This window comes from Archocentrus centrarchus, chromosome 16 (assembly GCF_007364275.1).
Source record: "Archocentrus centrarchus isolate MPI-CPG fArcCen1 chromosome 16, fArcCen1, whole genome shotgun sequence".
NCBI lineage: Eukaryota > Metazoa > Chordata > Actinopteri > Cichliformes > Cichlidae > Archocentrus > Archocentrus centrarchus.
In genome coordinates, this window is record NC_044361.1 from 18,157,970 (window position 1) to 18,183,969 (window position 26,000).

A 26,000-nucleotide genomic window follows, 5' to 3' on the forward strand; every position below is an offset into this window, starting at 1 on the left:
GGGGTCAGAGCACTGTAGGTATTGAGCTTCCGCTTGTCAAAGCTCTTTAATTCAACACTCACTCAGTGTGACTTGCCACTGGGAGGATGTGCAAAATAAGAAACATTGAAAATCACAGGCATACAAGGACCCTGATGACTTCAGGCGAGTCACAGCACCCGACAACGTGTTGACATAAAAAAGCAAACAAGCCAGATTCTCTGCCAGAGGGCTAGGTGAGAGCAGGGGGAACGGGGGCAAGTGCCAATTTGAAGAGATGGCAGCATGAAATCAAGCAGGGGAATGACAGAATGAAGAGCAAAAAAAGAGGGCTGGGAATATTTTACTGATTTTATTTTTCTGCTATACAAGTGATCTCATTTCCTACATATCCTTCTGCTTTCTATACTCTGACATATTTAGTTTCCCCCAATGCATTTAAATAATAGAGGAAAGAAGTGACCTTATAACAGTGGTACTACTGCTTCTCCTGCCCTATACTGGTTCTGGCTGGCTTCCTGCTGTGTGTGTGTGTGTATGTGTGTAACAGTGTACGCTGGAAACTGCAAAACTAAAATAGCATCTGTATACTTGAGTGCAGTGTGTAAAGTGTACCACAGTTATCATTCTGCTGTCATGGGTAGTGATCCAGTATTTTATTCTTTTGTCTTCTCTAGTCTTCCAGCCCTGACAGGCCTGACAGCAATACAACAGGTGAGCTGTTTTTCTTCTTAATAAACCTGAAATTTTACAGGGGAAAATTTGGAATCAAGACACTAACACTGCTAACTTTTAAATTCACGTAAAAACTACTGTTGATCAACAAATGCACAGACATCTTCAGTTCTGAATTGCTGCTTTTTCCTCCTAATGTTGTGGAGTTTAGATTTTTCCAGTACAATAAAACAATAAAAAAATTGATTTTTCTTTTTCATTCTTACGTGTAAACAGCCAAGCCTCAACCCACCACTCCAGAAAGCAGGTCTCCCAGTGGTCCCATTAACAAACCTGACCCTGCGTCACCAGAAAAGACCTCTCCACGCGGTGAGACTAAGCCTGAGCCAGCTCCTCGTCTCAGAGCTACATCTTCCTCGAGTTCCCCAGGGGGACCAGCGAGTCCTAAACCACCAGTGCCACAGGGAGCAAAGCCTGCTCTGGCTGCTCGACCCGCAATCCCGCAGAAGCCGAGGACCACGAGTAGCAGCAGGAGCATAGGTACTGTCAGAGTGATGGGTTTGAACAGTCTCTCACGCACAATCCATTTTTGTTTAGATTATTTATTTTATTTTTAATCTCTCTGAACAACATCTTTGTTACATATTTTATTTTATTTGGTACGTATCCACATTTATGTAACCATACTTTGTCCTGTACTGAAATATGACACAAAATTGTTTTCCATTGTTTGTTTTTGTTTTTTTTTTTTTATTCACATAGATGAGAGCTCAGATTCCCCCAGCAGTGGCAGTGTGTCTCATAAAGTCACAGGTCTTCCTCCAACACTGAAGAGGGTGCTATCAGAAAAAGACAAAGAGGGAGTCTCCAGCAACAAACCCACTCAGGAAGGTAAATCATCAGTTTGTTAATGTTAACACATTAAAAAAAAAAAGGATCTTCAGCTGCTCTGAAATTGCAGTGAACTGAGTGGCTCAGTCATCCCCTTATAAATACATCAGAGGTTACTTTTTTGTCTCCTGCAGACTGACAGACTGGTAGATGTTTGATCTCACTGTCAGGATCAGACACTGTTTACTTCCCCTGCGGTCTCATATTTGTTATCGCTCCATGGGGGCCGCTGCTGCATGTTCTACAGAATGACAGATGTTGCACTGACAGATTCAGGTCACAACTCTCACAAGTCTCACTGCCTTTGAATCTATCTATTATGTAACACATATACATTGTTTTGCATGTGAGAGTTTGAAATGCTGGTCCACTGGCCAGTCCTTGGGTGAACTTTAATAAAAGTTTTGTTGATATTTTCAAGCAACTTAAAGGGCTGCCTTTCTTCCTTAAGAAGATCGGACTAAGACATGACAAACTTCACATATTGCCATTACGTGGTGGGGTTAATTGGAAATAAATGGAGGGGACACAAATTTGTCTGAAAGCGCTGTATATTTGATTACGTTATGCGTGAGGATACAGATGAACATAATCTCATTTGGGTCATTCACATCATCACAGTGTTTGTCAAAACATTTTTGGCATGTTTGCATGAATATCTACTAGTAATAAAAAATTCATCCCAAAGGTCCCAAAGGTTGGGAAATTGCTGTTACAGCAGCCAAAACATGAAAAACAACTTAGCTCGTTAAATTAAACACAATATCACAGAATCAAATAATTAAGAAAGGTAAAAAAAAAAAATACACTAAAGAATGAGCTCAGTTAAATAGAAAATAGAAGTGAAAAAAAAGTAATTCAGTAGAATCAGGATCTCAATATTATACAATAAGGAGTTGAAATCTAGTCCTTGTGACAGCAGAGCCGAAAGAGGTGTTAGAGAAAGTGTTTAGCTATATGTTCATGTACCATAGCCACATTTATTTCAGTGATCTCTGCATCAGCTGATGAAATGAATCGGTGTGTCGATTCAAACTAGAAACAAGCATTAACAGCAGTGACCGCTTCCCTCAGTGAGGAGTTTGGATGTATTTCAGCAGTTAGCAGTCCAGTATTCAGGTCACGCAAATGTTCTTCACAGTAATGACTCTGGGATTAGTGCAATCTCTGCACATTTCTTGTTACCCCTCAGATTAAAGTCCCTGTTCGCGTACTGTGGTCTGTTAAGCGTCAGCGTGACAACATCTCACTGCGCCACATCAGACTACACACACTGTGTTCCCCCTGGTCTCAGTCATGTGAGTGAGCTTGTCCATATTATTGTCCAAACACCTCGCATTCCCCATGACGATCATTCGAACGAAACCCTGTAGTTTCTTCCGTGGCTCATCCGGGATCGCAGGCCTCGCTCCAGGTAGTAAAACGTAATCAGCTGGTGAATGTAATGCAAAGTAAATCCACTAGTAAAACTTGACTTTACAAAGCTTGCAAAACAAAAAGTAGCCATTTTGACTCAACATAATGACCACAAAGAGCAAGAAAAGTCAACTTTATCAGGTCATAAAGTCAGTCAAAAATAAATAAAATAAATCCAAAAGCCAGCAACATGAGGTGCTGCAACAGGCTGCCACTCAGAAAAAATGGTGGGAGTTTGGAGTGAGATTCCTTTACAAAGATGGGATCAAAGCTTAACCCCTGAGGCAAGTTTATGTATTATTAACTGGGTGTAAAAATATTCTGTAGTCTCTCAATCAAGATTATATGGAAAGCCACTCCTTTGATCCCATTGTGATAACTGAGCTACAGTGGTGTGAAAAAGTGTTTGCCCCCTGCCTCATTTCCTGTTTTTTTGCATGTTTGTCACACTTAAGTGTTTCGGAACATCAAACCCATTTAAACAATAGTCAAGGACAACACAAGTAAACACAAAATGCAAGTTGTAAATGAAGGTGTTTATTAGTAAAGGTGAAAAAAAATCCAAACCATCATGGCCCTGTGTGAAAAAGTGATTGCCCCCTAAACCTAATAACTGGTTGGGCCACCCTTGGCAGCAACAACTGCAACCAAGCGTCTGCGATAACTTGCAATGAGGCTTTTACAGCGTTCTGGAGGAATTTTGGCCCACTCATCTTTGCAGAATTGTCCTAATTCAGTTACATTAGAGGGTTTTCGAGCATGAACGGCCTTTTTAAGGTCATAGCACAACATCTCAATAGGATTCAGGTCAGGACTTTGGCTAGGCCACTCCAAAGTCTTCATTTTGTTTTTCTTCAGCCATTCAGTGGTGGACTTGCTGGTGTGTTTAGGATCATTGTCCTGCTGCAGAACCCAAGTACGTTTAAACTTGAGTACACGAACAGAAGGTCTGACATTCTCCCTCGGGATCTCTTGGTAGACAGCAGAATTCATAGTTCCATTTATCACAGCCAGTCTTCCAGGTCCTGACGCAGCAAAACAGCCCCAGACCATCACACTACCACCACCATATTTTACTGTTGGTATAATGTTCTTTTTCTGAAATGCAGTGTTCCTTTTACGCCAGATGTAATGGGACACACACCTTCCAAAGAGTTCCACTTTTGTCTCATCGGTCCACAGAATGTTGTCCCAAAAGTCTTGGGGATCATCAAGATGCGTTTTGGAAAAATTGAGATGAGCTTTAATGTTCTTTTTGCTCAGCAGTGGTTTTCTTCTTGGAACTCTGCCATGCAGGCCATTTTTGCTCAGTCTTTTTCTGATGGTGGAGGCATGAACGCTGACCTTAACTGAGGCAAGTGAGGCCTGCAGTTCTTTGGACGTTGTTGTGGGGTCTTTTGTGACGTCTTGGATGAGTCGTTGCTGCATCCTTGGGGTAATTTTGGGCGGCCGGTCACTCCTGGGAAGGTTCACCACTGTTCCATGTCTTCGCCATTTGTGGATAATGGCTCTCACTGTGGTTCGCTGGATTCCCAAAGCTTTGGAAATGGCTTTATAACCCTTTCCAGACTGATAGATCTCAATTACTTTCTTTCTCAATTGCTCCTGAATTTCTTTGGATCTCGGCATGATGTGTAGCTTTCAAGGATCTTCTGGTGGACCTTACTGTGTCAGGCAGCTCCTATTTAAGTGATGTCTTGATTGGGAACATGTGTGGCAATAATCAGGCCTAGGTGTGGCTAGGGAAATTGAACTCAGGTGTGAAAAACCACAGTTATAGTATGTTTTAACAAGGGGGGCAATCACTTTTTCACACAGGGCCATGATGGTTTGGATTTTTTTTCACCTTCACTAATAAACACCTTCATTTACAACTTGCATTTTGTGTTTACTTGTGTTGTCCTTGACTATTGTTTAAATTGGTTTGATGTTCCAAAACACTTAAGTGTGACAAACATGCAAAAAAACAGGAAATGAGGCAGGGGGCAAACACTTTTTCACACCACTGTATTTCTGAATCATCTTAAAAAATGAATAAAATTGAAAAATCATTGCTTGTGCCCCCATTTATGTATTTTAATTTTTTTTAACATAACATTTTAAACATAAAATAACCGTGAAAGAAATTGACAGCAGTCAAATGTCCTCCTCTTAACCAATCATAAGCTGTATTACTGAATCTCACTCTTATGCCAGTTTGTCAGCCTGATGCCAGTTTACAGATATGATTAGAGAAGTTAATTGTGCTTCTGATTGAGGCACTGCACTAGAAGGTCTAAACAAGAATACATAAAATGGTATGAGTTCTGTTGATTTATTTGGGTTTTTGTTTTAGAAAGAAATCTGAGGCCCCAATGTACAAAAGGGGGGGGGGGGGGGCATTGTGGGTTGATTGCTACAGGATTAACAGCAATAAATTTTTTATTTTTCACATTTTGTTATCTTCCCCACCTTGTTATTTCTTCTCCCCCCCCCCCCCCCCCCAGTAAGATCAGTGTTGGACTCTGTTCAGCGATCCAGCGCTGTTGGCACCAACTCTGAAGATCACGGCTCCTTCAAGACCAAGGACCAGAGTGCAAACTCAGACAAGGACAAAGCAGCGGGCAAGAAGTCATCAGACTCTGGGGAGGAGGCGGACAAAGACTTTATTTTGATATAAATAAAACAAATTGACAGCAAACGCCTGTTGACAAGCCTCACATTTTCATTTAGCAAAGTACGCCCTGCAGGACAACATACGGAACTGTTATTTGTTAGTTTGTACCTGCAGGTCCTGTCTGACTGCAAAGTACAGCAATCATGTTTTTTTTTTGCAGGAAAAATCTGCCATAGTAAAAGAAACATAGCACTGTTTGAGGTTCACTTTTAATTTGATTACGTGTAATAACATTTTTGATGGGTTTTAACACGTAGGTCGTCTAACTTAACCTAAATACTTTACATCGCAAAAGAGCTTCCTTCTCACACACAACCTTCTCTCCTCTCTAGATCTGCTACTTAGATCTTTCTTCTTGATCCCCGCTTTCAAGTAAAAATCTCATGTCTCATGGGTTGCTCAACTTCATTCAGCCAACGCTGGATCCTTAATATAAATTTTAAGTTTTCAAACCACTAAAAATGATTTGACATTTTTACAAAACAGCAGAGAGACTGTGATAGTGAGTTTACATCTAAAATCTGTGACTAATCATCTTTAGTCTTTTTACTGTTTGTTGCCATAGCTCATCTCTCAAGGACCAAACACGCAATACCACTTACACCAGGATTGCTGTACTGTACTGTACTTGAAGTCAAACATACAACGAGACCAGAACCCAATGCCATTTTTTCCCTTCAATATATTTGTATAGATTTTTGTATATACTATCTTCAGTATGTGCAAAAGACTTTTTGCGGGCTACAGAGGTGCCTGAATCCATTATGCAATTTGTGTTTTATTTTTTTTTTACAGGAATATACAGGTTTCAGCTGATACTCTCAGCAAAGGCAGAACTCAGATATATTTGATGTACTTTGGCTTAAAGTATGACCGAGTTAGACTCTCCACTGAAGGACTGAGGGACAGCTGTAGATTAATGTAAATCAAACACACCACCTGGACTCAAGTTATCCTCCCTGCAAGAGCTGGAGTGACCATGTGATGTGTTTGTGCTTTTGAGTGGACTGTGGGACACTTTAACTTTTTTGATAATCAGTATGGCTTTAGCACTGTTAAATAATACTGTTCTCTGTACGTCAACACTGTGGAAAAATATGTTATTTGCCATTTATGGGGCGAGGATATCACTAAAGTGCAATACAGAGTTTGATTGTATACATTTTGGCCATTTTTCTTGGTCGCAAGTTTATAACCGTTAAATTCATAGCTTGTGTTCCTGGAAACAAAAGACTCTGTGTTGCTCTTAAGGAGGGCTCCTCACTTCCAACAACAGAGTCATTCATTGATTAATATTGACATTCCTCCAAAAGAATGGCCCAGGTTTTGACAATAACTTTACCAGTTTGTCCTTTGTGTAAAAGCAGCATACAGGAAGGAAATCCAGCCTTCAGACACTCTTCTTCCTCAGTATCTTTCAAATTTAGTTCACTTTTACTTTCCATAAAAAAAAAAACTCAAGGCATTAGCTGGCAATCATATTGCTTAAATTCAAAAAGCATGCAGTGCCTAGAGTGAAAGTGAACTGAAGGTAGCAGGATTTTGAAAACATGGGCCTCTGGGCTATTTTGTACATATTATTTTCAGGACCTGAATGAGTCACATTAACACGCATCTCGAGCCAATTTGTCTAATCATCTTCTCTCTTTTAAGAACAAGAACAGTGACCTTTTTCACTTTGATGCAGTTTGCAAACAGATTCTCAAATTAATGGTGCTTTTGAAGTCATTAATCATAAAAATGTAAAATGTTGGTGGCAAAGGATTTGGGGGCAGCTGATCTTGCCATCTGCAGTTTGTACCACAAACCATGTCATTTCACAAATGTTGCATAAACAGTTTGATATTCCACTCGTGCCACATTGTGCTTCCTATAATCACCAGGTTTTAGTGGCCAGTATCCTTCAGGCAGCCCACTGTGTTGCCAATTCACAGTATTTAACTCTTAAACAGCCACCTCTCATTTTATTTTGAGCTCTACAATCACTCAGTATGGCATAATTGCAGCATCACACTCTATGAACACATCTGTGTGTGAGAGATCTAATTTTCTATGATACTGGCTACACCACTCATGTAGCAGGTCAAACTGTACTCCAGTGTAAATCCGAAAAGTGCATTCAGCACTGGTTCTTTATGTAGAGTGTGAAAGGGGCACTGCTTGTATTTATGTTACTGTAAAGGAGTCTAATTCAAGTCAGGGCCAAGAGGTCTCACTGGTGCACCGTTTCCTACACTGTGGTGTCTTATGATGTCCTTTTTGGAGGGTTAGATTTTGCTTCTTTGTCACTAATCATGGTTTTAGAGTAACCCCATCTCTGCTGTATATATCCTGTTCCTAAGATCAACAGCGGCTTTGATTTTCAATACTCAAACATCACTTTTTGTCTCACAGGTGTTCACGCCTATCTAAATAAAAAAATTTTCAAAAAGAAAGAAAGAAAATGCTCCTACTTTGCGATATCCTGCAAGGAAATGATCCAGACATCTATGGTGTTGAGAAACACTAATGATATTTCCTGTGAAAATGAGCATCCACATCCTTTCTGTTGGTGGACAAACATGAAAATAACTTGTAGCATTAAGTTCAGACCTCAGTGTCTACATGTGTGTGACTGCATGATGTGACTGTGAGTTGTATTGTATGTATATATGTGCTTTCATACATGTAGGTGTGTGTATATATATGTATGTGTAACATATGCACATGTAATATACTTACATATGATATAGCCACACACCTATGTGACGACAGCAAATCCTGTATTGTTTTGGTACTAAGTACACTTCTAAACTAGGGATTTGTTTGTAACTTATTTGGAATAAAAAAAAAAAAGAAGCAAACAGTGGCCGGTGAAGTCTTGATCATTTGTTGGTTTTTCTCTCACTTGTTCATAAATGTAGAAATTAATTCTTTGTATGTAATTATTTATTAAATGTAATCACTTCAGTTTGTCTTTAATTGTTCATAATACAATGCAATGATTTGGTTTTTTTTCCTTCTGTCTTAATGCAGCATTTGTTCTGTTTGGATATGGATGAATATGTTCCACTAAGTCTGATAATGGGCATTTCTTCATGCATTTAATACTGATTAAAATAATTTTACTGGCTTGCACCGTCGTGTTTGTTCCACTGTAAATGTAACAAGTTTCAATGGAAGATCTGCTTTGCAGTGTAACTGCACATCCACCAGATGGCAAATACAGTGCTACCGTTCACTCTGTGTGCTCACCCTCTTTCTCTCTCTCTCGCTCTCATATGCACACATGCACAGAGGAAGGAGGTGTGGTTTTCGCCTAGTCACCAAAAGCATATGCCAACCAAGCAGGCTACAGTGTTAAAACATTTTGTCACCTCAGACGATCTGTCTTTTTTGTGTGTGTGTAAAAGTTCAGACTACTTTTCCTTACTAAAATGGAGTCTGCTTTTGATAACCTGGATGCAGCTGGTTTCCTGGAAATCTGGCAGCACTTTGATGCAGATGGTAAGGCCATTCATTGATGTGTTATTATTCTTATAATAAAGATAGCTAAAACTGTTGTTACTAGACATTAAAGAAAAGTGACTATCCTTATTTATGATGAAAACTCATGAAGTGTAGGAAGTATTTTAAATTATTAGTGTGCTAAATTTATCCAAAAAAGGAGCGAATAAGTGAAGTATTCCTTTTCTGTAGGAACAGAATTGTATTAAACATAAGCTCTGGCATGTCTGAAAGGGTTAGATACAACAGAGGCTGTTGAATACTAAGCAGCTGTATGAAGTTACACAAGACAGCTAAAAATATGAATACAACTTGCTTGCGATAGTTACTTCTCCTCTAAGTATTCTTGTTCTCTCTTTTTAAAAAAAAAAAAAAATCCAGCTTTGTTTTACTGCATTTGCAACATCACAACTGTTTGTTTTGTTTTGCTTTTTATAGATAATGGCTACATTGAGGGCAAAGAGCTCGATGACTTTTTCCGTCACATGATGAAAAGACTGCGTCCACAGGTGAGTCAACTCTATATGAATTCTTGTGATGACAGCAGTTCAATGCAGTCGAGGGTAGCTGATCAAGCACAAAGCCAGAGACTGTAGCATCATAACCATCTGATACTGACATTTAGTATGAATTAATCTCTTTTGCAATTAATCTCAGCATTAATGACAGTGGTAGAAGTGGTGATATTGGTGTGGTGATTTACGTAAAGGCCTGCATTTGATAGTTTCTTTATCCATTTTCTTCCTTATATTCAATTCGGGGGGGGGGGGGGGTACACCCTGGACAAGTTACATTTAGAAATTTAGAATCACCAATTAACCTTATTTTTTCTGAAGAATCTAAAGAGAACATAAACAATAGATTTAGAATTTTTAGATTGTTTTTCTTTTGTTTTATTTGCAAGCAGTTGCCACAAAAGTCAAAGTTTGCTGCACAGTGGTAGTTATTTTTTGGCCTAATGACTTAATAAGAGACAGTTTATCAAAATTAAAGCTTGAGTTAGCTGCTCATAATTTTTATTCACATACAGAATTTGTAGCACTTGCTGTTGTGTGGGCAGCTGAACCCCCATTCAGCTATCAACAATAGGTGTGGTGACTGTAAACATGTTAGACAGAATCCAATTAAAGGGCTCTGAGCACTGTCAGGAAGAGCTCTTGACTTAGTTAGAAACTGACCATTTGTGTGTTTTGTGTAAGGATTTGCACTAATGACACATCATGTTTACTGAGGAAAGTTATATTACTGTTATCCACAGAAAAGATCATCTCTCTCTCTCTTAATGGAAACCCCAATGAGCTCACATCTATTAGTGCATGTTCTTGTTTGCATGTCTGTTTATGTGCGGAACTCCCTTGGATACTAATTGGGTTGTACTAGGACAAATAGACCACCAACCACATGCCACTTTGTGTCTCTGATGTTTGCTTTCCATCCATAATGCCCCGAGGAGAAACAGTGATTGATGTGTTTCTGTTTGAGCTGCAAAAACACTCCACAGTCATTCTATTATTTTCTATTCAGTGCTGTTAAACTATTGGGAAACATGAGCCACCATTTTTTTTTTGTCCTTTTGTTTCCTAGAGTGCACCCTACCAAGTAATTATGCAGCTATTTGCTACAAAATATTGTAAAAGAATTGTTCACATGGAGGATACATTGTAAGTTGAATGTAGCAGCAGAACCTAAACAATGCTCAAGTTGGCATTGCTCTAGAGAAACAACAACAGTTTTCAAATTAAGTAGCTGTTCAGCTGATGTGTGCTTTAAAATTTCTGCTTAGCAACAGAGTGACTGTTACAAGGCTAATGCTCAAGAGCAATACTCTTTCTGTAATGAGAGGGGTTGGCGCCTTGTACTCTGCGATGCATGAAGCAAAGATTCAGACTTCGGTACCGTGGATCCACAGGTTTCTATAGTTACAGTTGCAGAGTTGTTCATGGTTAGAAAAAAAACAGTAAAAGCTGCTAAATATATTTTTAAATAACTTCGAATGGCTCAAAATAATTGCCTTCAGTTGCTTCGCACTGTTATCTGAGATCTGGTAGTGAAAGAAGCTAGTCTGCAAAGGAAATGAGAAAAGCTGAGATAAGCATGTAACAAACAAAGTCTGCAGCTCTCTTTTTGGTGCTCTATTAGTTTTTGGTTATAATCTACTAGAATATGTTTTCTTTATTCTTACATGCATCATATTTCATGAGTGCAAATCTCTTCTGATCTTTAATACAGTGTTGTGCACTAAATAGCAAGTTAAACATATATTAGACATATATTCATTAAAGTGACTGCTCTCACTCCACCTTCAGGAGTTGTGGGTGAAAAAAAAAGTTTTTTTACTTCCAGAGAAAAGAATCTCAATAGGAACGAAGTGTTTAACAAAAGAAATCAACAAGATACAACCATAATCAAAATAAAAACAAATAAACAAGATTCTAATTGAAGAAACTGACCTGACACATTAAGGAACAAGTCACACTGTCCACTGGGATCCAGTCAGCCACCCTGCTGGAGGATATGTGACAGAAAGCTGTAACAGAAATTTTCCAAGCCCAGAAAGCATTGGAGCCATTCCTTAATTACAATTTCCAAAGCGGTAAAGACACATTTCAATGTTTTATGGTGCAGTATAGTGGAGATGGTCCAGATTTTTCAGATGGCCATCCTAGATGGCAGGTAATAACAGTGCTATCCGCATATGATGCAGCATAAAAAAATATTACCTGATTCACAAGCCTCTGGATGATTGTTAGGATACTAATCCAAAGGGCAGAACCTTGAACTGGAAAAGATCCTATTCTAACTTGAAAGCTGTCAGCTCTCTCAGGACTGCTCAGTGAGGTGAGCCTGTCTGCAATTCTTGCAGCAGGATGGACTGGCAGTAATTATAACCAGCTCACCTGAGGCCTGAGGATGATTTCCAGTGGATGGTAGAACCTCCAAATCTGATTAATCTGGGTCCACTGAGAGAAGCTCTGGCAATGGAAATGTTCAGACTGTAAAAGGAGAGTTACCAGATGACTGAGAAAGTAGTGAGGGAAACTGCCAGGAACATATTTGGTGTATCCTCTGGACACAGGAAAGAAGACAAGGATATTTGGTGGTGGAATGAGGAAGTACAGGAAATTACTCAACAGAAGATGTTAGCAAAGAAAAAGTGTGATAGTTGGGAAGATGAAGAAAACAGGAGTACTGAGAGGCTAGGCGTACAGCACAGAGAGATTTGGCAAAGGCAAAGAAAAGGCTTATAGTGAGTTGTACATGAGGCTGGACACTAAAGAAGGGGAAAAAGAAGTGTATCAATTGGCTAGGCAGAGAGATTGAACTGGAAAGGATGTGCAGCAGATTGGAGTGATTAAGGATAGAGATCGAAATATACTGATGAATGAAGAGAGTGTGCTGAGAAGATGGAAGAAATACTTTGAGAAACTGAGGCCAAGAAGAGGGGAGATGGAGTAAAGATAGTGAATCAAGAAGTGCAGAGGATTAGTAAGGAGGAAGTCAGGGAATCTATGAAGAGGATGAAGAGTGCAAAGACATCTGGTCCAGATGCCAAGGAGAGAGGGCAGTGGAATTTTTAACCAGATTTTTTTTTTATTTTGAAAAGGATTCCTGAAGAATGAAGAAGTGTACTGTAACAACTTTGATGCACGGGTGATGTGTTGAGCTGTAGTAACTACAAAAGGATAAAGCTGACGAGCCATGCCATGAAGCTATGGGAAAGAGTTGTTGGAGCTAAGTTAAAAAGAGAGGTGACCATCAGTGAGCAGCAGTATCAGCAGTATGGCTTCAAGACGAGAAAGAGCCCTGCAGATGTGATGTTTGCTTTGAGAGTGTTGATGGAGAAGTATAGAAATGGTTAGAAGGAGTTGCACTGTGTCTTTGTGGATCTAGAGAAAGCATATGATAAGGTGCCAGAAGAGGAACTGTGGTACTGCATGAGGAAGTCAGGAGTGGAAAATAAGTATGTGAGGCTGGTGCAAGTCATGTATGAGGACAAGAAGACAGTGATGAGTATATGGTAGGAGAGATGACAGATGGGTTCAAGGTGGGAGTGGGATTACATCAGGGATCAGCTCCGAGCTCCTTCTTGCTTCCAGTGGGGATGGACAGGCTGACAGATGAGGTCAGGCAGGAAACTCCATGAACAGCACTGTGAAATCTAGTAAGAGTAGGGAGCAGCTGGAAGAGAGCCTGGAGAGGTGGAGGTATACTCTGGAAAGAAGAGGACTGAAAGTCAGTAGAAGCAAGATGGAATACATGTGTGTGTAAGAGTGAAGCTGCAAGGAGCAGAGGTAATGAAGGTGGGTGAATTTAAATAGCTGGGGTCAACCATCCAAAGCAACAGACAGTGAACAAGAGAGGTGAAGAAGAGAGTGCAGGCAGGGTGGACTGGGTGGAGATGAGTTAGGGGTCAGGGGTGCTTTATGACAGAAGGATAGCAGTAAGAGTGATAGGGAAGGGAAAGACTTGCTGTGATGCACCGTTTGGAGACGGTGGCACTAACAGAAACACAGGAGGTCGAGTTGGAGGTGGCAGAGTTGAAGATGCTAAGATGTTCACTGGGAGTGACCAAAAAGATTACATCAGAGGGACAGCTCAGGTTGAATATTTTGCAGGCAAAATTAGGGAGGTGAGGCTGAAATGGTTCAGACATGTACAGATGAGGGAGGGTGAATATATTGGGAAAAGCATGTTGAAGATGGAGCTGCCAGGCAGGAGGAAAAGAAGAAGACCTCAGAGAAGATTCATAGATGAAGTAAAGGAGGACATGCAGAGGGTTGGTGAGACAGAGGAGGATGATAGAGACAGGGTGAGATGGAGGCAGATGATCCACTTTGGTGAGCCCTAAAATGAGCAGTTGAAAGAAAAAGAATAAGTATTTTGAGGCACAAAGTATTTTACTCCTTATACTATGTTTTTAGTATGGGAATGCAAATGGGAATGGGGAGGCCAGCTGAATGAGCTATATAAGCTGTGGAATCAGTTAGCCTGGGGTAGAGAAAGCAGACCTTGAGAGAAACAAACCCTCTTAGATCGAATAAGTATCCATGGTGACACCGCTTAAAATAAGTGTGACTCAGCCAGTGAAGTATTATGTTCAATATCTTTGATTCTTAAGGTTTTCAAATATGTAGTGATTTGAATGACCTGTGTATAATTCCACGACTTGATTTATTTTTATTACAGTCTACATTTTGACCCATTGTGTACTCTAGACTGTCACCACATTTCTGTCTACTTAAACAGTGTACTGGCTTTGTAATACTGGAGTGGGGCAAGAAAATGAATGTTTCATTCTAATGTGTACAGGAGAAAGTCACTGAAGAGGACGTCCAGAATTTGAAGAAAAGGTTTATGTCTGCCTATGATGTCACTGCTGATGGGAAACTACAGATTCAGGAGGTACAGCAAGTTATATCTGAAATCACATATTCATGTTTTTTTACTTTTTAATACCAAACATTTCAACAAAATATGATATAGATATTTTTTTCTGTGTTATGTCTCCAACACGATCTGGGGGGTGAGAGGAGTAACTGGATAAAATTACATGAGGAGGCCGTTTTGGTTGGTTTGAAAAGCTTTATTGCCCAAATGTTAACAGAGGAAGCATGAATTTGACTTCAGGGAGAGCCAGGGCCAACACAACAAACAAAACAACCTCACTTAAAAGAAAACCCCATCAACTAATTAGCTTGGTAACAAAAAAAAAGTACAAACCTACACCTCAGCTCCCTGACCACCAACAAAACAAGAGAAAAAGGTGTTTCACCAAAAGAAAACGGCAGCACTCTCCTACCAGCTTTCACTGGACATTAGAACAGACGGCAAAGGACACATCAATCAAGGTTAATGATAGAAAGCAAAAACAGGTTAACCAGAAACACAACATAATCAAAGAAAACCCGAGCCCTTCAAAGTTACAAAGTGCCCTGATCACCACCATATGTCCTTTGGTGTGTCTAGCATGACTCAGCATAGACCATCTCTTAAAATTTGTTTGGCTTGTTGGGCTAACTTCCTGTTCTCTACCCATTCACTCTCAGATTTATTTTCTATTTAAGTACCCCTTTCACTTCTTACGGCATCTCCTCTTCCTCTTTAAATTATCTCATTGTGTCTATGGCAGTGGCTCAGTCTGTACCTTATTTAAGAAGAATTAAAACTCATTATCTGGACTGCTGAGGGTCATCCAAAGTTATCCTCTTCCAGTGAAGAGACAGCCAGAAAAGAACAGCACACAATCCTGAATTCAACAGCAGCAATCAATATAAATTTGCTCTACATACATAGTATGAACTGCATTTTTGTTGTTCTTTTCTTGTTTGCATTATCTAGTGTAAACAATAGTGGCACTGTGAATGGCACAGTTGTACTAAATGGGGAGAGAGCCCACTGGTTCTTTTGATTTTCAAACATCTACAGCAAATTGTATGCGATTAATGAGGCTTAATTTTAACGCACTTTCTGATTGACTCAGTTTATTTAATTAAATCAATCTTGGCTGACAAGTTAACAGGCAGCAGCTGTTCCACAGAAATTTAAAGACATATTTTGGTGACTCTGCTCTCTCGGACTCCACTCTGGGTAATCGATGCAGCTCCTATCAAAGCAGTAACCACAATGCTTCATCAGAACAGTGAAGTGAATTATGCTTTCTTCTAACACAGAAACCTTTAGCCATTCATTAGACCAATCCCATGTGTATTGCACCCACAGACACAAAAGCTTAGGCTTTCACTCATAAAGCTGAAAAAGAAAAAAATCAATGCACATCTTCCGTAAGTGCCCTATTGAAGATTTACTGTGGCTGGGGCAAGGACAGAGTGTTCTCTGTAGCTTCACGCTCTGCCCGTCTGACTTTCCCAAAACAGCTTTAAAACCATAACTCGGATTTTCTCTCAGTAATTGCTTAAAAATTTCCAGTCAGACAACAGTGTTCCTACTGTGCCACTCTGTTTGCATGGAGCCCACTGTAATCTTTTTTATGTAAACTACTATGATTCCTGTCCTAGGGGAAAAAAAAATTTAAGTTCATATCTAAGTGATTGGAAAGAGAATGGTAGCTTCAACTCTCACTTGGACATATGCTCACTGGACACTTCATTAGGTACACCCATTATGAGCCCCCTTATGATCAACTGAGTGCTGTTTAAATTCCACATCCTACCTGATAACGTGCTATGTCACAAAGCTCAAATAATCTCAATCGGGTTTCTTGAACATGAGTTCACTGCACTCAAATGGCCGTCACAGTCACCAGATCTCAATCCAATAGAGCACCTTTGGGATGTGGTGGAACAGGAGATTCACATCACAGTTGTGCAGCCCATAGATCTACAGTAACTGTGTGATGCTGTTATGTCAATATGGACCAAAATCTGTTTCAAGCACCTTGCTGAATCTGTGCCATGAAGAATTAAGGCAACTGAAAGCAGAGGTGTAACTAATGAAGTGGTGAGTGAGTGTGAAACACACATGTATAGAACAGCTAGTCAAGTCCACTTGAAAGGTTTTGAGTGTTGAATACCCAAAGGTACAACAGGTAGCAAGCAAAAAGTTCAATTCCACCTGCAGTATTACATCTGGCCATGTCGACAATAAATAGGTGAAAATAGATTTTTCAACATATTTTTGCAAGTGCAGCCTGTTTACTTTTCACTTCAAAGACACTTAAATAAAGCCATTCAGATCTATGCGCAAGATTCAAGGTGAAAGGGCTTCTGTTGCAGTGCTCCACACACATTCATAAAGGCCACAGTTATCTTGCTTAACACATCCTAAGCAAGCACAAGCACATATGGTTAGCATTTTAGTAGTTTAAGCTGAAATACCCATTTAATTTATACCTTAACCAATTTTTGGCTTTGAGAACCGCAGAGTTTCAGCTGTGTTGGGATTATTACATCCCTCAAGATAAATATATCTTACCTGACCATTAGTTGTTTTTTTTCTACATAAATTCTGATACCATTTGCCCATCTACTATATTTACAGCCCTACAAACTGCATTAAGAGGAAGTCGAAAACTCAGAAAGCCACAATATCCTGTGTTATAACTGCACTGCACTGCTGCTGCAGTTGCTGTTGCTTTTTCTGAGTGGTCTGTTTAAGTGCACTTAAAACTGTGATGAGCCGGATATTCATTCTGTAAGTGCGCTCAGATTTTTGTGTGTTTATACAATGGCAAAATTGATATTTTACTAACAGCAAGAGCCAGATGTTTGATTTGAATGTTTACATTTTGCTCAACAGCATGCCAGAAGTGGTAAGCAGAAAACTTGCAGAAGTCGAAAGATAAAAGCCGCTATCTGGGTCAAGATTTTGTTTATCCAAAACTCTAGGCTTTTACTGCGTGAAACCAGTTGAGAAAACAGCAACAGTCATTCAAGCAACACAATAAACAATCAACAAATATTTATTTATTGAATTTGTTAATGAAGTATAAAGACTGGGATTTGCCTGGAAACACCAAGCACCAAGAATTTTAAGTGTATTTATATTCAACTCTGTTGGTTCATTGGGCTTGTTCTGTCAGATCTGTGACCTGAATGACTGCAGTATTATCTCATATTTTAATAAGAATGATGGTCGAGGCCGGTTTAATCTGCTAATGGAGGCCTGATGTTGGTTAGAAGGACAGACAAGAGAAAAGCAGCATGAATTGGAGGGGTGCCAGGATGTGCTGGTGCAGGGCTGGGCCATCCAAATGATAATGAGACCTACATTAAATTATTCTCATGTGTTGTCTCCCAGTATGGAGACTTTGGATAAGACTTCAGATGAAAAGCTTCGCTTTGCTCAGACCTTTGCTATCTGTTTTATTTTCCAGCTGGCCCATATGATCCTGCCTGATGATGAAAACTTCCTTTTAGTTTTCCGCAGGGAAAATCCTCTGGACAATACTGTTGAGTTCATGAAGGTAAGGTCGCACACTACCAAAAATAACTCATGAGATGAGAAGATGACATAAGCCTCATCCACCAACAACATTAACTGTGAAAAATATTAGAAGAACAGTAATTGCGGCATAAAAAACACAAAAACTGCAGAGGCATCCTGATGAATCAGAGTTTGAGGCGTGTATAAGGTGAACACCTTTAACCAGGGGGGAATTTCACTTGTCCTCACCTGAGACATTATGTCACTGGATAGTCTGTTCCTCACACATTGGAGCATTATGGTTGAGCTCAGTCTTTGATATGATTAACTTGATTGAAAATGATCGGGGCAGGTAAGATGCAACAAGTTGCACGTACCACTGACTTGGAGATGTAGCTAAATAAGATTCTGTCTTCTACCAACAAGATTCATGCAGAGAGCCCGAGCTGCTGAGAGCTGTTTGAAATGTTTACAGTGTGGTGTTAGTCCATTGTAGTTCTTTAAAAGTCAACAACTTTATTTTTAAATATATAAATCAAATCTACACTGCATGTGTGCTATTTCACCTCATACCACCTAATTTACCATGAGAAGTGGAAACTGTATGGATAAATGCCCTATAAAAACACACTGATATGAGTCACTGTTATTTTAGTAAGCTGAATTGAGATGGTCTCAATAACCACTGGACATTACATGTAATCGTTTGCTGATTTGCTCATTTAGATATGGAGGAAGTACGACGTCGACTGCAGTGGCTACATATCGGCTCAGGAGCTGAAGGTAACGAAGAAAATTAACTCCTTTTGAAGCAGAACCATTTAACACTCCTCATTGGCAGAGAAATAGTCGACTTTAAATATACAGTATACCATTGATGTGAAAGCCTTTATTTGTTTTTCATACTTTGCAAAAGGACCCCCCCCCGTTTTTTTTTTTTTTTGGTAAACTGGAACACCTAGGACTGACTGTTTTGCTGTCTGATTATTTTATAAATCATCAGGCTTTCCTCAAAGACTTGTTTGAGCTTCACCACAAGGAAGTGTCACCGGACAAGCTGGAGGAGTACACTGACACAATGGTAGTAAATACAACTCACACACACAACATTCTACAGCACAGGACAAAACATGGCTGATATACATATGATGATGTCAGAAAGAAACTGAGTGGCACAAATATGTGAACCTCAAGTTCTAGGAGTTAACCTGAGGGTTAAATTAGAATCATGTGTTTCAAGTCAGTTTGGTGAAATAGCATTTTTTTTTTTTTTTTTTTAATTTCTTCACATCCAGCGTCTGTGAAAGTGCACAAAGTATATTTATGAGAACCTCAGAAACAACTGTTTATGTTCACCAGGCCTTGAAAGGTTAGATTACCAATTCTAAAAAGTTCGGACTCCACCCGTTTAGTTACTGCAGGTAAGTAAGTAACATTTTATTTATATAGCACCGTCTCAAGATAAATATCACAAAGTGCATTTCCTTTCAGATATGTTGACAGATATTGATAGACAGGAATTAATTTTTTTTAACTGGGTTCCTGTTATGTACTATTTATTTCCAGCACCACTGTGTGGACAGTATATGCATGTGCAAATGCACATGAAGCTTTTATTTCTCCAGCTTTTATACAGTGGGAGCATTTTAATCCAGGTGTGTTTAGTCAGGCATTGTAGTGAATTAATGTTGCTGACAGTTTATGCTATTAACTTAGTGTGCAGCTGGATTCATTGGTCACTTCTCTGTGCCTAACTGTAGGAAGAAGGCCCTGTTGCACTTCCTATGTGGCTGCATAAAGCCACTAAAGAGTTGTGGTTTTCCTGTATATTAACTTAAATGGTGGGGGAAAAGTGTGCAGCAGCTGTTCCCCAAAACATTATTTTCACTGCTGAAGAAAACTATGATTCTTGTTGCAGAGATTCTTGTGATATTATTTTGTTGATATTTTTGCTTGCTTCTGCAGCTATCAAATGAAAAAAGGCACAAAAAGCAAGAGATCTCAAATATGAATTCTCTTTCCTGAGTTACTTCTGTAGAAGCTCCAAATCTCAGGCAGCCTATTCCCACTCCTTTTATACTTTTCATTTTACAAGAAATTGATTCTCTCTCCGAGTCAGACAGATTGATGAGCTGGCTCTAGAGTCACAGGTGGTGTACAGAAATAAGACAGAAAAAGACAGCAAACAAATAAATAAGGCAGATATTCACAGAGGATTAAGTTTTCCCTGCTTCTTAAGGCATCCTCTTGTCTTGCAGATGAAAATCTTTGACAAAAACAAGGATGGACGGTTGGATCTGAATGATCTGGCCAGGTACTGTTCATAGATTTTTGCTTAATGATAACAGCTCAAGACATCACATGCCTCAAAAATTAATTGTATTGTTTTTCATTTGACATTCAGTATGTTGGTTTGTTTAGTTATTCTGTAAGAATATATGAATGAATTATATCTTTTATAGAAAAGATTCATGAGATTCTTCTAAGACAAAGCTGGCGATAGTAAATATTTGCCTCTGTTAACGCACATGCAGTATTTTCTCACTGCATTTTTTTCCCTAAGGATCTTGGCTTTAGAAGAGAATTTCCTTCTCCAGTTCCAAATGGATGTAAGTCTATTATATATGTTGTTCTTTCATAATATTTGTAAATGGATCAACAACAGATTCAAACATATGATTAAATCAAGTTCTTCAAGTACAATTCAAATACTTTTACCCCCTCTTACTGTCTCTCCCCCTTTGTTCATCTAAGGCCTGCAGTAAAGAGGAGAGAAGAAGAGACTTTGAGAAGATCTTTAACCACTATGATGTTGTAAGTACAGTAATACAGTGGGTGGGAGAAAGAGCATTGTTTTCATCATGTCTAAGCTACTTACCAACACATTCTACAAGAAAATGTGAGAATGTGGTCGTATGGTACTGTGTGGAACATCTGACATATGATCACTGCATTTGTTGGACCTCTAAAATATAGTATCTGTATTCCTACTGTGATTTTTTTTTCAATATATTGTTGCTTGTTATTGCACTAGGTTGTATGATAAAATTCTGACATGGATCCATAGCAATCTAAACCATGAAAAATGATAAAACTCAGTAAAAGACAATGCATAACTGAGATAAGGAGTACACACATAAATAGGAAGACATAAACAGACACATAAGACAGGAGGAGGAAAATTAAATAACAGCAGGAGTAAACTGCAGAGACCAAATGGTGTGTTTCTCAAAACACAAACAAACAAACAAAAAAAAACATTTTTTCATGTGCCGACTTGTTCTTTAGCCTGTGCATCATGTAGGTTCCTCTAACATGTTGTTAGAGGAACTGAAAAGAAAGAATCTCACAAAAGCAGAAGTATCTGCTGGTATATTAAAATGCTGCATAATGTGCAGCTTACAGAACAGGTTCATTACGTATCCATCTCCAATGAATGTTTGGTTGCTTGTTCAATAAGCGAGCGACCAAAGGAAACTCAAACCCTCAGGAGAGCTAGCATGGATTATTGTTCAAAGGCTTTGGCTCTTGTGTGGTGTAGAGAAGGCTGCAGTCTGGCTCAGCGTGAAACTCTTTTTTTTTCCTCCTTATGCAAGAACTGAAGAACTGACTGCATCTATGTAAACAAATACTATTTGGCATGCCAAAGAATATTAGATGTTCAGATTCTGGTTTTCTTTCTAAAAATCACAGCAGTTGTTTTTGTACAAAAAACAAATAAACAACAATAATGATTTCAGCACAAATCATGGGCAAAAGCACCCTGTGGTGATAAAGCTGCTGGCAGTGGCAGGCTGTGCAATGGCTATTATTTTCTGCATTTGCAGGTGCCAGTTCCCATGTAGCATGTCTATCAGATTGTAACATCTAACATGGCTTCAGTAGTCTCCTTTCAACTTGTTTTTGAATTTCTTATCCACAGTACCGACCCTAAGGCAGGTATCACCGGCACTTTTGTCTTCCAGTGCCAATTAATAACACAGATTTGCATACTGTGCTGTGGTGGTCTCAGTACATGGACGGTGAAGCTAATTAGCTCCCCTTAGCTCTGTAATATAGATGATGAAATAAAATACCCATTATGTAGTCAAATCACACTCAGGGATGATGAATAAACTAATCATTCTGATTAATCATAGAGCTACAGAAGGCTCAGGACCCCCTTTCCAGCAATATGTATGGACTTACAATATATAATGCCAATTTATAAGTGAGCTCATTTTTTTTCTGTACTTACATAAATGGTCAGATCAGCTTATGAGAAGTTAATGCAGTTCCTCAGCATATTATGGTAAATGGACTGCTTCTTATATACTGTAGTGCTTTTCTACTCGCGCACTCAAAGCGCTTTATACAACATGCCTCATTCACACTCATTCACACAAGCACTATTTTTCTACACTTAAGTGCTTCCTATCTAACATTTACACTCCAATGAACACATTAGAGAGCAACCACCAGCCTTCTGATTAGTAGGTGACCTACTCTACCTCCTGAGTTACAGCCACCTCAAATCATAGAATGAAGTAGTTTAAATACTTTGTAGTAGTAGGAGGCAACCGGTTAGTTAGTTTTTTGACATGGGTAGAGTGTAAAAAAACTTCATAGTTTAAAGAGCCATGAGTTTGTCTCATGGTAGAAGCCGGTAGTTTTTTTTTCTGCCTGAGATCAGCTTGAAACTGATGCTAAACAAAAGATTGATATTTCTGAACACACTTGAGGTGCTTCTTTAATTTATTCTAAGATAACAAAGAGCTCTTTCCCAATCTCACACTATATTCTGATTCAGTACAGTAAATACTGAAAATGATACCGTTTCAGTAGTTGGAATACATGTTGAACATTTTGAATCTCAGTCTGTAACTGAAACTTAGACAGTGACGTGATTTACCTAAGATGAACTGTTTCATCATCACCTGCGATTAATTTCATTCACCCTGTGAAGAGTTTCCTTTTCCTTTGCACATGATAATTGTAGAGCACTCACCCCTAACTACCAAACAAAAAGAAAAAAGGAAAATGCTGACTGCCTGACTAATGTGAATGGGAAGTAAATTACAAAGAGTAATAAACACCTTTCCTGTTTTCATCTCCCTGCGTTCCTGCAACTACTTTTCTTTTTCTTGTTCAGAGTAAGACGGGAGCACTTGAGGGTCCTGAGGTTGATGGCTTTGTCAAGGATATGATGGGGCTGGTCAGGGTAAGAGTCTTTGTTCCACTTGCTATTTGTAATGTTTGTGACAATCAGGGTATTGCTTACATGAAAATGCTGAAATTTACTTACAAAACATTATCCTGCTTAATACTATAGCCCACTTATACTTCTGTGACTTAATTACTTCCAAATAAAAAGGGCTTAGGATCAGAGTAACACTTTCTGGTTACTGGCTACAGGCCACAGAATAAATTATTATTATTATACCATTGTGTGTGCCCATTGTTTACACCAGTGCATCACAAGCTTGGCAGCCTATTGGTCTCAAGCTGTCCCCCTGTGGGTTTAAGCATGGAGGAAATGTATAAAATCAGCCATTTTTGGCTTCAGAACTGCCTTAATTCTTCATGATAGCATCACACAGTTGCTGCAGATTTGACATGATCTGAGTTTTGTTGAAGCAGTCATAGGTACACTGTGGTCATAAAGGAATGGGTATGGTTGGCAACAAAGCTCAATTGGTACTAAAGGGCTTAAAGTGTGCCAAGAAAATACCCCCCTACATCATTACGCCATCACCAACAGCATGAACCATTGAGATGATCTATGCTTTCATGTTGTTTATGCCAAATTGTGACCCTACCATCCAAAGTCACAACACAAATGAAGTCATCAGGCCAGGCAATGTTTTAAAACCTGCCCAATTTTAGTGAGCATGTGCAAATTGTAGCATCAGTTTCCTGTTTTTAGGACAGGACTGGCACCCAGGGTGGTCTTCTGCTGCTGTAGCCTATCTGCTTCAAGGATCAACGTATTGTGTGTTCAGAGATGCTCTTCTGCATGCCTTGGTTGTAATGAACTTAGTTATTTGAGTTAATGCTGCCTTCAGCTTGACACAGTCTGGCCACTCTCCTTTGGCATCAACAAGGCATTTTCACCCAGAAAACTGCCGCCCACTGGATATTTTCTCTTTTTCAAACCATTCTCTGTATTGATGGTTACAGTAGAGATGGTTGTGTGGGATCCTGCAGTTTCCAAAGTACTCAGACCAACCCATCTGACACCAACAACCATGCAATGTCAAAGTCACTTACACCTACATAATGTGTTGTGGCGACTGTGCAGTGTTGTATTATCTATGTGCAACATTAAATGTAGATGAATAGATTTCCTTCCAGCTGGATTTATCAGAGTCACTACTTCATGGATTGCTAACTGTGACGTACTATAAAAATAATAATGATCATGCACACAATGCAGTGAACAAATACAAAATTCCTGCTTTCTGACTTTTTAAGGGTATTTGTTCTTCAGTTACACAGATATCATGATTATAACATAGATGATTTTCTCTATGGATCTAATATTGTTACAAAGGCTCATTTTTGAGCAGAAACTGACAAGCTTGAATAAAGAAAGGAAAGTCAGCAGAGTTAGTGATGAATGCATTTGTACTTCCCCTCCTTCTCTGCTCTCCAGCCTAACATCACGGGTCCTGAGCTGGACAAGCTGCGAGCCGTTCTGCTGCGTCACTGTGATGTCAACAAGGATGGAAAGATCCAAAGGAATGAGCTAGCTCTGTGTCTGGGAGTGAAGCTGAAACTTTAGAGACCTGTTTTGTTCTGCTGGATTATGAAACACTGACTCTGTATGCCTTGTATAGCCAAAAATAAATGATAACTAGTGGAATGGTGTGTTATACTCTAGCTCAGTCTAGCTACTAAGTTATTTAAGGCCAATATTTATAGCCTATTGAATCCTGATATGGTAGACATAATATGATACTCCGTGATTAAATAAAATTACACCTCTGACCTGAAATTACAGGTTATTTGTGCATGAAAACAATGAGGTTTGAATGTTATGTTGGAATGAACATCTGTGCCATAAGATCTGTGGTATTTCAGTGTGCAGTTTCCTGTGAAAATAAATATTTTTATGGGGTTTTTTTGGGTTTTTTTGGAGTATGTTATGCACTTGCATGTTCCTCTGCTTACAGAGAAAGCTAGTACAAAGTAAAAAATGTTGAGAGCATTTTTAATGTAAGGGTCTGCAGAGAAAATAAACAATGGCATGCTGATTTCCTGTGTCATTCAAATTCTTTAAAATACAGAGCCGGTGCTGGTTTTTACTGTAGAAAATAATCAAGTAAAACGAATAGCTGCAGAGCCTTTGCAGATGAGACACCCTTTCAAATTCTTTTGTCGGCTTTATCGCTTTGTTGATGATACCGGGTCGCATACAAGAAAGGATTTATAATGTTTCTTTTTTTTGGAGTCTGCAGAAGCAAATAAGGGTCTACAGGATAATACAATGGGATTTTGTTGGCTGAATGGTTGTATTCTGAAAGCACTGGCTTTGAGCACATAAGCACAATAATCCATTTAAGGAAGGCCTAAATGCACATCTCCACCAGATACACACTGACGTGTCAGTCTGATTCTTCTCTGGTGAGATGCAACAAGCTGACAGCGTACAGAGATGGACAATGTAAACAAAAGCTGTTAAGTAAATAAAAAAAAGAAAAACGCCCTCTGGCCACTGAAAGGGACTTAATAGTGAGGACCTAAAAGCTTTACTCTGGCTTGGACCGCCTCATTACCCTTTAAGTCTCCACAAAGCTGATGTGTGCTTTGATATTGTCTCTGTGTACATGTTTGTGAACACTAAACAGAGAGGCCCTGGTACGTTTGTTTTATACAGTTACTAGGTTCAGTTGTGAGTGTTTGCATGTATGTCTTGTACAGTTAAAGGGTGATTGTGTGCCTTTGTGTGGGCAGAGCAGCTGCTGTCCAACTGCTGCAAAACAGTTTCCCATTATGCTTTACCAGCCACTGCATCACATGACTCATTTGCAGT

The 26,000-nt window shown here is 39.2% G+C and overlaps 2 protein-coding genes across 2 annotated transcripts in view; both read left to right on the forward strand.

Annotated features, from left to right (window-relative positions):
* The window catches only part of LOC115794010 (F-actin-uncapping protein LRRC16A-like), a 41,075-nt gene extending 32,623 nt beyond the window's left edge, over positions 1-8,452 (forward strand). Inside the window, exons 34-37 of the mRNA XM_030749236.1 lie at positions 657-693; positions 931-1,194; positions 1,417-1,545; positions 5,448-8,452. Of these exons, the coding sequence (XP_030605096.1) occupies positions 657-693; positions 931-1,194; positions 1,417-1,545; positions 5,448-5,620 (603 nt within the window). The 3' untranslated portion in view covers positions 5,621-8,452. The remainder of the gene's footprint in view (positions 1-656; positions 694-930; positions 1,195-1,416; positions 1,546-5,447) is intronic.
* Positions 8,453-8,910: 458 nt separating this feature from the next.
* On the forward strand, positions 8,911-25,193 carry LOC115794676 (secretagogin-like). Its single transcript, XM_030750298.1, has 11 exons — positions 8,911-9,103; positions 9,542-9,612; positions 14,414-14,506; positions 17,937-18,026; positions 18,713-18,769; positions 18,990-19,067; positions 20,245-20,300; positions 20,550-20,595; positions 20,741-20,800; positions 23,118-23,186; positions 24,621-25,193. Exons 1-11 carry the CDS (start codon positions 9,034-9,036, stop codon positions 24,747-24,749), a joined length of 819 nt encoding a protein of 272 aa, XP_030606158.1. The 5' UTR covers positions 8,911-9,033; the 3' UTR covers positions 24,750-25,193.
* Positions 25,194-26,000: the final 807 nt, after the last annotated feature.